The following is a 14,564-nucleotide window of genomic DNA, read 5'->3' as shown; positions in this document are numbered from 1 at the left end:
ATTATAGTGTATTCCGTATCCATGATCATTGATACGGATACGATACGCCCCTATCGGAAGTATCGTATCGATACTTAATGCTTGATTTTAATATTGAACTTAAAAAAATAAGGAATTATCCGGCTGCCATGTGGTAAAGATTTTGAGTTCAAATTTAGCTCTTAGCAGAATAAAGCAAGAAGAAATAATGAATCGTTTTTATTATGTATTTTTGTTCTATTAATAATTCATAATACCTTTTATAAGTTATTTCTACAAGTAGTTTTATAAGTAATTTCACTTCACGCATCTCTTGAGCTTGAGACAATTTTTGGATTTCATCATTAACATTAATGAAATACCAAGAGAAACCCATTGAAACCAGAATCCACACAGTTTTTTTATTTTTTTAATCCAATAATCCACACGGTTGGTAAGGACGAAGAAACCAAGGAAGTGCATGTATAATTGTCACGCGTGCACCATACACATCAGAAATGCTTTTTCCAAAGGTTATGCAATTTTACGTGTAAAAATATGTTTTTTCTTTTTTCTGCCAAATGGTGAAAATTCTATTTAGCTAGCGGGACAGGAAAGCAAAGCAGAGAAAAAAAAGGGTTTTTGTAATTTGTAAATTTGGATGGTTGCGTTGCGATAATAATTTGTAATCGGGTTTGACTTTGAGAATACTGCCAATCTGCAATTATTTGGAGGGGTTGTTGGTCGGCTCGGCTCAAGAGTCAAAAAAAAAAATCTATCTTAGCCAAGCGTTGTCACTTGAGAACTAGACCACCCGAGAAGGAGTCACTGAGTCAGGAGGGCTGCCTGGGTTCTGTGGAGCGTGGAGCACTAGAGTATTGAGTAGGGTTCCCGTTCAACTCAAGTGTGCGCTAGGTGTCGACTGTGAGTGTCGAGACGGTGACGGTCGAATGAAGTAACGCCGTTAAGGCTACTGTCAGATGAACCGCGCCACGCATATCGACTAGCGCCGCCAGCTCAGTTATGTGGGGCCACCATCACACTTCCGTCTATTACTTTCTCTCCCTTTATCTACGCCTCCCCCACCCTCACCTCTCTCCATAACTTTTTGAATCGTCTCCTATCTCCCTATTTCCGTTTTAGATTCTCCGTCTGTCGCCGCTCTACGCCCTCTAGGCCTAGGTCGGTCCGTCTGCTCCCCCTGTATAAACCGACTCTCTTTTATTGAACTTCTCTCTACAAGTGATCTCCGGTTGGATTCCTCCTCTTCCGTCCACAAATGGTTCTACCGAAGCGTCGCCACAGATTCTTCAAGTTCAGAAGCCCTGCTCTCCCACACAGCCTCGTCTCTAGTTTCTCCAATTTCTAATTAAGCTTCTTCTGTATCCCTCTCCCGAGCAAACAGAAATACAGAATACTCTCCCTCCAGCTCTCCTTCCAATAACAAAAGATTCGCTAGAAGCTTCGTCAAGCAGAGGGAGAAAAAGATAATCTTGTTTTCCTTCTCTCTCTCTCACACGCACCCTCTCTTTCTCTTTCATTCATTATTCTGGGCTCACATTAATTCCTTCTGTCAACTATCTTTCTTCGTGTCTATCCTCATCTTATAAATCAAATGTCTGCTAGAGAATACGACTTCTCAGGTGCGGCAGTTGTGGAAATGGCTTGGATCATGCTCAGGATCGACTACTCCAGGCTATTCTGGCTCCTTTTTGGTGTCTTCTCTTACGAAAACCACGAAGGAAAGCCTCGGATCTAGCAGCCACTCTTCTTTGTTACCATTACCCAGATAAAGTCAAATAATACTACTATTTATATACATATACTTAGAAATAAAAGGTTAAAAGAAAAGGAAAAGGTGAGTCTGTTCGTCGTTTTGAGGTTTCGAGGATCTACTCCGTTCACAGTGCGCAGAACATGTACAAACCGCTACTCAGGGACGGTGTTGAGGGAGTCACCGTCGATTATGGGTACGTCGAAACCGATCCAACCGGCCGGTATGGACGAGTAAGTTTTCCGCCCTGATTTTTTTTTCATATACACGTATATTTATATATTATATTATATAGTTCGTATTCGTATTACATGAGAGAGAGAGAGAGAGAGAGAGAGAGAGAGAGAGAGAGAGAGAGCATCTCTGACTCTGATGAAGCATCATGAGGGCAAGGACTAAAGATGGATTACCTACCTTGCTAGATTTTATATGAAAAAACCCAAAAAAAAGAGAGAAAAAAGAAGAAAAAGGAACAGGCTTAGTTAAATGAGCAGCAACTTGCTTGCAAAAAGTCCACCATAATTTAAAATATAGGTTTGTTGCGGGTTCCTAACCTTTAATATTCATTTCTCAAAGTATAGAGATAAAGACGTACGTTAGTTAGATCAAATGATATCTTATTTCTATTGTGGTTCGATGTTCATAGCTAATTAAGAAATCCTGAACAACTGATGGTTTCAAGTCTTGCCTAATCTACTGATTAATCCATTCATAAAACTCAGTAAACCAAAATTTGCCGACTCATCATCTTCAAACCTCCATACACAGAAGAAAGTCATTGCTAAAACTAAGGCCGTCCTAAGAGCCATCCAGACTTTATAATGAAAAAGGAACATGTTCCTGACCTATTACTACTTTATTTTTCCCCAAAATTCCGCTTTTCTAATCTTCAATATTTCTTCTCTAATTAAATTGCAAGTCTTTTTTTCCACTTCAAAGAGATCCCTTGCGCTGATTCCATTTCTCCATTCCTCAATTCTGGTTAACAAAAACAGATTTTCTCCAGGATGAGCGGAGAAATACAAGCAGGGTGACAAGATCACCAGTAGCTAAACGGGCAAGAGTCTGAGCAACTCTGTTTGCAGATTTAGGAATAGGTCATGAAGGAGACCGTTCATAACAAGGTTGATCTCATGTTTTGATGAATTCTAAATAAACGTTTTCAGTAACAATCTTGTTCTGTTTTTTTTTTTATTTGATAGCAGCTTATTTTGTTTTCTAATAACCCTTCTTCGTCCACTAACCAAGGATTAAAGGTCTGACCCCAAGTTTCCTGAAATTCTTAACAATCAGTGTTTTAATTCCTCATAATCTACAATCCGCATAGGTATATAACCATCGTATAATGGTTGTACCCTTATGGGTGTTTTAATTTTATTAATTTAAATTGATAAGTTAATTGTAACTCGGAAATGAGCATCACATCATTGTACAATTTTGTAAGAAGGAAAAGGCAAGTCGTATGATGCTCGAAGGATAGTTCATTTATATTTGCTCTTCAGCCTTGTATAAGAAAAATCCTCCAAAAATTCTTTGTTGTATTTGTACGTAAACTTTATTTTATGAGCATTAATAAGCTTTTGAAGCTCCGTTTGGAAAACATGGTGCTCGGCACAGTGATTGGATAAGAATCTCTGGGGCTCTTGGATTAACAGAACCATAGATCTTGATTCTTGACGACCAAAATGCCCTAGATGTGACGCCTCCCCAAGTGAGTCATTTGATCTCATCCATTTTTTGGCTCATGGTCATATCCAAGAACATGTTGAATAGTCAACAGATTAAACACCCACCACCTCCCCCTCCAACTGTTAGCCGTGGGTTGGGCTGGGCTGGATGTAGATTTTACGTTAATGCCTGAAATAGTGAAATTGTTTGTTATGTCCAACAGTGGGCTGGGCCAGACATCTTTTGGCACAGATGACTCGCTCACCTCAGCCTGGTTGACATGTTAGCTGCAAATTATACCATTTTGTGCAAGAGGGCGATCCAAATTCGATCTATGATAGGATCGTATTTAGATCCACCCCTATCGGATCTTATTCAATCCGATTTATAGATCCATCTTTATTTTTTCAAAGTTCTTTTGATTTTTTTTTCCCAAAAATTCAATGTTAAATTCAATTTGAATAAAAGTTTGTATCTGAGACTTTTTTTTTTTTTTTTAATATTTGCATCTGAGTGAGGTATATTCCATTGGATTCGATTTCATCCGTTTCTCTTACCTTCCAGAGTATATTAATAAGTAATAAATATCAATAAATGCCATATTATTAACAGGTGTTAGTGAAATCAGTATTTGAAGTTTTGAATATTGGTGACACATCAATAAATTTGTGGATATTTTACATCATTTGTGGGTGGGGCCAGTGTCCAAAATCATAATGGATGGATACTGGGTACTGGATCCCACGTGATGCACTAAATCTACGGTGGGTGTCCAAGGACCAAGGCTTCGTATTCAAGGACAGTGCTAAATGACGTCATAGCAACATTGTTATTAATTTGTTTTGATTTTGGGGTTTTAAGTTTTAACCGTTCTCAGTCCACCCCTATCGCTATTTGCTAGGGAGGAGTTAAGATTTGGATTGAATCCTGACCGTGGATTGATGCTAAATCCACGGGAAGGATGCGGTTTAGACTAGGAGGGGCTACAATTTCAGATTTATGAGGTGGATTGTCTACGATGGTTTTTTCACATCCGATGGCCTGGCGTGGGCTGTTAAGTGGCTCACTTAGGGCCTGGCCAGTACCTATGTCATGTCCTTTGGTTAGAGGTCAGGGGCAGGTTAGCAATGCTTCTTCCTCTTTAGAACAGTGCTTGCTTTCATCGCAAGTGAGGCACTAATCACAAAAAGGACAATAGTTAATACGCATAATCCCCTGTATTTGTAAGAAAATCTCAGTTTACCTCTTTTCCGGCCCGGCCCGGCCCAGCCCAGCCCAGCTCCGAAATTGACACCACTGATAGTATAGTATTATAGTAGTAGTGTTAGTGATCCATGAGAAAATCTTTGTATCTTTGTTGCTGCCTTTTGTCCATAATTTGGGTTATCAAATTAAAATTGTGACGACGATTAGCGTTCCCTGGGTTCCATTATGTGTTGCAGTTCGACGAAGTTTTAGGGCGAGGAGCCATGAAGACGGTATATAAGGCATTTGATGAGGTCCTTGGTATGGAGGTGGCATGGAACCAAGCCAAGCTGAATGACGTCTTCCGGTCACCGGAGGAATTGGAAAGGCTGTACTCGGAAGTACACCTCCTGAGCACCCTCAACCACGACTCAATTATCCGGTTCTACAGCTCATGGATCGACATTGATCGCAGAACCTTCAACTTCATTACCGAAATGTTTACTTCAGGCACTCTCAGAGAGTAAGACTTGTCAACTTATTCTCTCCTTAAATTTAAATCTTCTTGTTTACTTTTACGTGCTTGTTGCTGAATTAGGTATGTTATTTACTGTGGCGTGGCATTGTGATTGTGATGAGTCAATTAAATTAATCCAGGTATAGACAGAGATACAAGCGGGTGGACATAAGAGCCGTGAAGAATTGGGCCCGCCAAATCCTACACGGTCTTGTGTACTTGCACGGTCATGATCCTCCTGTTATTCATAGGGACCTCAAATGTGATAATATCTTCGTCAATGGTCATCTAGGGCAAGTCAAGATTGGTGACCTGGGGTTAGCAGCTATTCTTCGTGGGTCTCAAGCGGCCCACAGTGTTATAGGTAATCATCATCATCTCTCATCTCCCATCCTGGTTCAGTCCTAAGACCGGGCCAACGTGGCTGGTTCATTTAGCCTAGGTTATTGGTTATATTTGGGAGAATTGAAGTGAAAGTCCATATATAGCGTGGTGAATACTTGTATCCCCAGTACTAAGTTGAGTTAAATTTGATTTGAGAGTTGTTAGGCACCCCGGAGTTCATGGCGCCAGAACTATATGAAGAAGAATACAACGAGCTTGTAGACATATACTCCTTTGGAATGTGTGTGCTAGAGATGCTTACCGCCGAGTACCCATACAGCGAATGCTCCAACCCAGCTCAAATCTACAAGAAAGTGACGTCGGTAATTAATTAAGCTCCATTATATTATAATTTATAATACATATTTAATTGTCGTGAATAATTAATTAATATACTCACGTCACGTCACGTCACGTCACGTCACGTTATAGGGAAAGCTACCAGCCGCGTTCTATCGGATTCGCGACTCGGAAGCGCAACGCTTCATTGGGAAATGCTTGGACACCGCTGTAAAGAGGCTCCCTGCCAAGGAACTGTTGCTTGATCCCTTCCTTGCATCTGACACTGAGGAGATGTTGCCAACTCCCAACCCTCCTACTGTTGCAAAAGATGTTGTGCCTCCGCCGGAGAGTAGTCAAGTATATGTGCCACAACCAGTTGCTCCAGCAATAGGCACTACTACAGACATGACAATCACTGGGAAGATGAACCCTGAAGATGATACCATCTTTCTTAAAGTTCAGATCGCTGATAAAGATGGTAAGAGGAGAATCTATCAACGGGTTCTGAGAGCAAAGTTATATTGATTTAGTTATACACAGGGTGATTGGATTGGATGGTGAAATTCTGAGCGGTGAGGAATTTATTTTGTTTCTTACAGGTTGTGTGAGGAACATATATTTTCCATTTGACATTCTAAGTGATACTCCGATCGATGTGGCAACCGAGATGGTGAAAGAGTTAGAGATTACAGATCGTGAACCGTTTGAGATTGCAGAGGTAATAGAGGATGAGATCTCAGCTTTGGTGCCACACTGGAAGGAATCTCAACACCATGACCATCCTCACCAAATTCTTAACTATCAAGATGATGACGACGATGTGCCCTACCATCCTTCGTGTTCATTCTCCTCGTGTTCTTCTCAGGCTTCATACTCTGTCTCTGGATTGATCACTTCCTCATATGGCTACGATTGGCTTCAAGGTATGCTGTGCTCTGATACATATACACACTTGGGCACAAAAGCAACAAGGAATTAGGACTTCGAGGCTCGGTTGTATCTGTTCAATGGAACATTAATTGTTTTTAGTTTCAACTATATATATATATATATATATATATTATGCTGATCACAAGTCACAATTGTCTGAAAAGCCAAGCTCAAACTCCAAAGCTTATTGGTGAAACAATAAATGCTGATGCAGGTGACTTGTTTGGTGATGATGATGCGAGCTCTCAAAGCTCCGTATGCTCGGGCCAGTACTCCAACTTCAACTACAATTCCGGCAGTGAACATGATTTCAATCAAAGTCCTAGAAGAAGAAGAGATCAGTGCTACTGTCCGGCCGCAATGACTCACCAATCCACGAGATTCTGTCCCGAGGAGAAGCCGAGGACGGGCCACTTCATTGGTATGAATCGACAGAGACAACCTAGCGTCCTAGCAGAGTCTCGCAGAGCTTGTGGTAAAAATGAACCTGCAGGTAATACGTTAATGGATAACCGCCGATTGACAAGGAACCGGTCACTGGTGGACGTACGTAGCCAGTTGTTACACCGCTCTTTGGTGGAAGAGGTAAACAAGCGTCGCCTGTTCAGGACAGTCGGTGCTGTGGAGAGTATCGGATATCAAGCTCCCCACGAATTTTCTGACAAGGATTACCGGCTTATGTGTGTTAATCCTGCATGTGGGGGCTTGGGGAGATGGTAAAGAGGCGAGGATTTAAATGGTGACCGGGTGGCGCGGGTGGAGGTGATTATTTTAACCTCTCATCTCAAGTTTTTGAAGTGAATTTCAAGACCGACGACGCCATATGTCTGGACTGCGATTAGTTTCATTTCATTTCATACTGATGTAAATATTTATGCATGGTGTGTTTGTTGTAGTGTGCGGTACACAAGTATTCGAGCCCACCGTGATCACTATTTTTTGGATGCCATTCTACTAGAAGTCTGGAACCCAACTATGATCAGTTTCAGAACTTGTGTTGGGCTTGGGCTGGGGCAACGTCTTTGAGGTTTGGGCTTGGGCTAAGGCCTTGACACTCCCCCACAATCTGTCGAACCTGATGAATATATATTTATATATATATGCGTGTGTATTTCTATATTGAAAAGATGACTACGAAAAATGTCGTGTTTAATCCATTATATTTATATTTATGTATAGTATGGAAGAATGTAATGTAAGTGCAATCCTTGACATATAGGAAAATGTTTGGAATGAGATTGTCAATTAGACATTGAAGACATGTATTCATCATAATCCGATGAGAATGAGTTGCAACTGCAACTCGAAATTAGACCATGGATAAGATACTTATAGAAAATAGGAAAAACCTATGCTACCGTGCTACCGAAAAGACATGATACCAGGAAGGCTTTGATGAATTAACCACCACCCCTGTGAATATCACCTGATTGTTTACCACTTTTATTATGATATCAGTTCATTGGTTATAAATTTTTATTTGTATCATAGACCAATCCTAGAAAATAAGAGAAACTGACTGCTGCCCTGTACTTGAGTTAGTAACGCTTAACCCCCGAGCTTTTGTTTGTGATAGAGACCCACTTTGAAGTTCAAAGTTTGAACTTTTAGATTCCAGCACATTGACCCATGGGCTTTGGTGGTAAAGATAAAAATTATGAAAATGTTCATTTCAAGTTCTGTATTTTTTTTTCAATTTCTGTTTTTATCTTTTCATTTTTCTATATTCTCTTCTTTTTCTTTGTTATTTTCTGTTTTTTATATCTTATTTTATTTCCCAATTTTCTTCATTTTTTTTTGTATTTTCTGCATTTTGTGTAATTTCTACTTTTTCTTTATGTTTCTGTCTTTTATTGTAATTTATCAAATTACTACAACATGGTCTCAAAAAATGATATAAAAGCAATTTGGGGTTTTAAAAATGTTTAAACATGCACATAACAGTCACTTGTGAATCTAAGTTGAAGTTTATTTTATAGAGTTCTAAGGGCAGGGGGAAAGTGCTGGCAAATGAAAGTTCAATGATTAAGTGTCACTACCCCCAAATTAAGTACAGACGTTGTTTAAAACAAAAGGAAAAAACGAGAGAAAAACTTCACCATGGTTGCATTGATTTTCATCTTCACTTTCGATAGGCAAAGCAGTACAAGATGCCATCTTGCACTAGCTTGCCATCGGTTAGCGTCAACCTTTGTTACTAATGGAATTCTTTCTAAGCAAATAAACTGACTTTGGTTTTTTCGTACCAAACATATATAGTTATTTACAGAGACATATATAGGGTTCTGCTGATTATATTGGACTGATATTTCCATGCAAAATATGCAAGAAGTGCTAATTGGTTTATAGATTATTAATATGTACAAAGTCATGAAGTGGGTCGCCCAAGCTAGCTTGTCATCATTAATTAGGTCAATATATCTATATATATGCATGTACTTGATGGCCTGGATTAGCAACAACCAGTTTCCCTTGTTATTCTTTGAGTTTAGTTATTTTATCAGCTTATCTGCATCAGAATGTGCTGCCGGCCGGCCGGTCTTTTAATACCTAGATTCCTTGCTGCCAGATGTTAGCCTGATGGCACATCCAATTCCTGTGTTAGGATCGAAACTCAAAAGAGCCATGAAGTAGCTTGTAATTTATTTGCAGTAAATCTACTTTGTGCTTGAGTTTGGTTGTAATTAAGTAGGTTAAGATGGACGGTAATCATCTTTTATTATGTTGTGGAATTGTGAGATTAGTGCCTTTGGAAGATCTGGGTGTATATTAATTTGAAAAAATTTCTTGTGATCAAGTACATGGTGGGACAATGTTGGGCCATTAATTAGAGTTTTCTTCTCCTCCTTTGTTATATGGTAGGTGGGGGAGAGTGATGAACCAATCTCTGATGATTTGGATATATAGGTTCTACTACTGTTTTGCCTGGGTTGATGCCTATATTCATATAGCACCATATGATCCTTGAGAAACGACAGTGGAACAGCAGGTGGTGTACTGTCTTGTTTCTTGCGGCTAGTTGCAGAAGATGCAGAGTTAGGAAGTACTCTTTGTATCTTCTCTGTGCTTCCACTACTTGTTTTGTTGTAAAATACCATTGCAGAGCACTTTCCTTTATTCCATATGAGGAGCTGTGGGCCTGTGGCTGTGCTCTATACGGTATGTCGGTCTTCTAGATCACAGACCTTTTAAAAAATGGGCTAGCCGCTATATAGGCTGTGATTTGACTGTATACATCCCCCGCCCGACTCGTCTCCTTTTGCATTATATTCTGTCTTCCTGCTCGTGAACGTGAAGAAAAAAAATACTTCATAAATTTGAAGTTTCTAATTCCAATAAGAAATACTGAATACGCAACAATAATTGCAATTGTTTCCTTTTTTTTTTTTTTATTTCGGACAAATTAAGCATGCAATTGGCAAAATCAATTGACAAACTAGTGGGTACGTAAGATGGGGGAACAAAATCATCAACATCCCAAAATCAATTGCCTCAATTGTCGTTACAGCTAGAAGATATATTACTGTGAAGGATTTGTAACTATTTATGACTCTGAAACAAGGAAAGAAAGAAACGATGAGAGCTGGAAGAAGATTTGGTTGTCTTTAATAAAAGTTGTTAGTTGAAATGTTACATATTGGAGGAGGCCCACATACTTGAATCTAAGGCTACCATGTGGTGGGGGGCCCGGCCGGGTAAAAGAGAAAATTTAAAATCAGTCCCACAAAATCTCTTGGAAGAGACTTTACTAGTTTTGATTCTACCTATTTGTCCTCATCCTCTCTCCATTTCTATCTCTCAATCTATATATATTATTTAACAATTCATATTTAATTTGAATTGGGGCCTTGTATAATTAATATACCTGATGGAGGCCCATCTCACCCTAGGGGCGGCAGCTCCAGGATAAGGATAAGTCAAGAAGTCAAGATAAAGAAGGAGTCAAGAACCCAAGATAATCAAAATTAGTCTAAGAAAGATAATCAAGAACAACTCAAGACTCCCAAGACTATCAAGATTAGCAAGACTCCAAGCATCATCAAGATTTCCAAAGACTTCCTAAGATTTAAGCATAGAGGACTACCAAGGAGATCGGACAGTGGAAGATCAAGCCCAAGAATTCCAAGAGGGTTCGACCTTATCAAGACAGCTCAAGAGGATCAAGATCAAGATCAAGATTCATGTTCTTTCCTAATTATTTTACAATTTCTCAATGTATTATAAATACTGCTATTTCCCAGAATTATTAATCAATTCATACTTCAGATTTTTCATAGTTTCTTCTAGTTCTCTTCTTTGAGTTTCGTCACTTTTTCTCTCTCCTAGAGAATTCGGTGTTCTTCGCTAGAAGCTAGCGATCGCTCGATGCTTGCATAGCCAGATCCGGTTTCCATTGCTTCCGCGCTGCGTCCGATGGTATCAGAGCAGGGAGTTCGCCCAGTCAGATGGCCAACCAAGATGGTAGCAGTCGCAACCCACCCCGTGACGGAGATCAGGGGTTCCCAGCTGTTTGGAGAGCGATTGAAGAACAACGCACAACCACACATAACATCAAACAACAGTTGGCAGAGGTGACTGAGCAACTGCAAACCTTGTTACGGAAGGTTGTCCCACGGAATCGGGAAAATCCACAGCAGATCGAAGGAGACAACCACGACAGACCACCCGTCGTTACTGCGTCCCGATGTCCAATTCTTGACGATGACAGTTGATGTGTGGCTCATTGTGACACTAGCAAGTGCACTAGCCGTTCAAGTAATAAAGTAATGAGTGAAGTATCGTTCCCACGAGGATTTAGGAAACAATTACCAATACTAAATTGAACACTTCTTATCTGATCAACAAATAAATCAAAACTCTAATGAAAGCTAAGAAATCCTAAATTAAAATCTATCTAAATCATTGGTCCAATTGCCTTCAATTCAGGTTAGAAGAGTAAGCAGTAAATGTCAATCTCAGAATTCAGCAATCTATCAATTTGGATCATTCGAATAAATCATGATTGAGCCTTGGTTTGGTGAAACCCCAAGGTCATGAACAGCCTCTCTCAAGCGCATGTTCATCCTATGCATGAGTGACGGTTCTTCTATCTCTAGCAAGAATCTAATCCCCATGCATGCATTTCTTCAAACACTTCTAAGGCATCAATTCAAATCTGAATTGATCACCAACTGAATTGTGCAAATTATCTCTAACCTTGCACTCAATTCAGTTCTTGAATAGTAGATCTGAATTCCTAGAGTCTCTCTCAAGCACTCTAGGAATTCCAAGCTATAGATTAATTCGCCCAATCTGAAAATTGCAGATCTGAATTCTCTTTCAAGCAATTCAGATCTTGCAATCTCAGATCTGAGTTTTGAAGGTTAGTTGGCCAAATTAATCTACAATCACACCCTTATTCAAGAAACTTCAAATACAATGCATGACCATTTGAATGAATCAAAAAGAATTAGATTGCTGAACTGAAATTTTACAAGCTGAAATACATCAAGGAAGAATGGAAACAAGGAGAAAGAAGAAAGAACATATAACTAAGAAACTGAATTCAAATCAAAAGAGAATGAAACTACAAATGATTTATTACAGAAGATCTTTGAATCACAAACTCTCAATTCGAACTCACCTTCTTCTTCTAGCTTGCTTGTCTTGAACTTCCTTCAGCCCTTCTTCTTCTTCTTCCTTGCGCCTAACCTTCTTCTCTTCTCTTCTCTCAAGGTGGCCGAACCTCTAAGAGTGGGAGAGCCTTCCTCTCAAGCAATTGAACAACTTTCTCCCCTCCTAGAGGCCTCCTTATATAGTTTTTCAAGGGGGCCCTTGCCCCTTCTTGAAGCCTCTAGAATGGGGTGTATTACACCCCTCATGAACCTTCTAGAGTGCTCCCTCCTTCTCTTCAAGAAACATCTAGGAGTTGCCGCCCCTAGCTCCCTTTGGGCTGCTATTTGGGCTATAACTTAGCTTGCTTTTGAGCTCATGTGGGCTACACTCTAGGCTGTTATTTGGGCTAAAAATGGGCCTTCCTTGCTGGGCCGAATTCTCCTCATAGCTAGGCTTTATTTTCTTGGGTTTTCTCAAGGAATTCACTTGCTCTTTTTGGGCCGAAGTGCTCTCTCTTGCTTCCACGACCGGGCTGGACTGAAATTGGTCTTTTTGAACCTTCTTTTCTTGCCTTTTTCCTTCCTTTTCTTGGATTGATTATCCCTGAACTTATTCTTAGCATTAAGCTAAATTAAGGCAAAAATTAATAAAACCGGCATAAAAATCCATGCTAAAGCCCTCAAAAATTATAGATAAATTGTAAGTTCATCAAATACCCCCACACTTAAGCTTTTGCTTGTCCTCAAGCAAAGACATCAGCCATAAACTTAACATTCCCCCCTTCTGTTCTCACCATTTACCTGGTGAACTTTTTAAGATAGAAATGCATTGAGTAGTCGGGGAACTTTTGTAAGTGCTCAACTCTTATTCTTGTAAATTACCAATTAAGATATGTATCAGATCCAAGGAAAGGAGAATATGAATTTCATCATAGTCTAGCCTTCACTCCTAATTCATATATAAATCAGCTCCTTAATTGTCAAGGTTAATAATCAAATTTCACTAAGTTTATCTGTAACTAAATCTCAATGAGAGTTCAACTTTAGAGTGCCCCTTTGAACCTCGGTTGTCACCACAATTACTTATTTCTAAGGGTGAGTGCATCTTATACTCCATCTCACCCTTTTCTTCTTCTTTTTTTTTATTTTATTTATTTTATTTTTTTTTCGGTGTGAGTGCATTTTATGCTCCATCTCACACACTTTTCTTTTTTTTTTTTTTTTTTTTTTTTTTTTTTTTTTTGGTGTTAGTGCATCTTATGCTCCATCTCACACTGGTCACTTACTTGAGGTATGACTCATGTTCTGAGCTGCTAGTTTTACTATTCAACTCAAAATAGCGGAGTCAATTTGGGCTTTTGTCCTTCTTTGCAATTATTGAACCTCAAGAATTAGCACTTCAGATGTGCACTAGCTCTCTTGACCATTAACCATGAAATCAAGGGCTTCCATACACATAAAGATAGTTAGGGCTAGTCATGCTGAAAAGCATATTCAGCTCCCCTTTTCTCATGCATATATCAAATTGGGTCATTCACAAGAATAAAAACTTAACAAGTACATCAGTCTCCCTCAACTCATTGAATTCCTTCTTAAAAATCATCACATAAATAGTAATGAACTTGAGGGGTTCCAGTCTTTTTTTTTTTTTGGTTATGTCATTGCCTGCATATGTGTGTTGGGGTGAATGAGGTGCATGGTTTCAGCCCTCATACCCTAGCCTCGGGCTCACTCCCCCACACTTAAGATGAACATTGTCCTCAATGTTCCTACTGTTAGGGGATCACAATAAAACCAACAAGAGAAATACCAAGTAAAGAGAAAGGTAAAGAGGATTTCCTGATGATTAATTTCCAGATATGCAAGAGTTCTTTTGGTGGGAGCCTCTTCTGCTAGAATTTACTTGCAACAGAGATCAAAAGTTTTGTTCTAACTAAAAATAATTTAAACCAAATAATAAAAAAAAGACTACTATTCACAATTCAAAAGAATGTAAGTAATCCTAATCTACTAGCTATACAAGAAAAATTCAGCAATTTTTTTTTTTTTTTTTTATAAACAAGAAAAACAGAGCTCCATTACTGAAAACCAGCATTCAAGTGTGAAGTAGATCATTAATGAAAAAGAAAGCTAGCTAAATTAGCAATAGATATTTTTACACACTATTCTAGACTAAATAGAAGTAAACATTTCTAACATCTACTATAATCAGATCTAAAATCAATTGCTGAATTTAGTATCTTTAGGCTGCTCTTTAGGCTCTTAATAGAAT

General features: G+C 39.1%; 1 protein-coding gene across 1 annotated transcript; it reads left to right on the top strand.

Annotated features, from left to right (window-relative positions):
* The first annotated feature begins 1,056 nt into the window (after positions 1-1,056).
* Positions 1,057-7,824, top strand: LOC148853151 (putative serine/threonine-protein kinase WNK4). Its single transcript, XM_088945944.1, has 8 exons — positions 1,057-1,965; positions 4,843-5,108; positions 5,243-5,466; positions 5,652-5,809; positions 5,919-6,246; positions 6,368-6,691; positions 6,913-7,460; positions 7,595-7,824. Exons 1-7 carry the CDS (start codon positions 1,876-1,878, stop codon positions 7,416-7,418), a joined length of 1,896 nt encoding a protein of 631 aa, XP_088802070.1. The 5' UTR covers positions 1,057-1,875; the 3' UTR covers positions 7,419-7,460; positions 7,595-7,824.
* Positions 7,825-14,564: the final 6,740 nt, after the last annotated feature.

Source organism: Nelumbo lutea, chromosome 5, assembly GCF_056320005.1.
Source record: "Nelumbo lutea isolate HS-2025 chromosome 5, American lotus-T2T, whole genome shotgun sequence".
Lineage (NCBI taxonomy): Eukaryota > Viridiplantae > Streptophyta > Magnoliopsida > Proteales > Nelumbonaceae > Nelumbo > Nelumbo lutea.
This window is presented reverse-complemented; position numbering and strand designations above follow the sequence as displayed.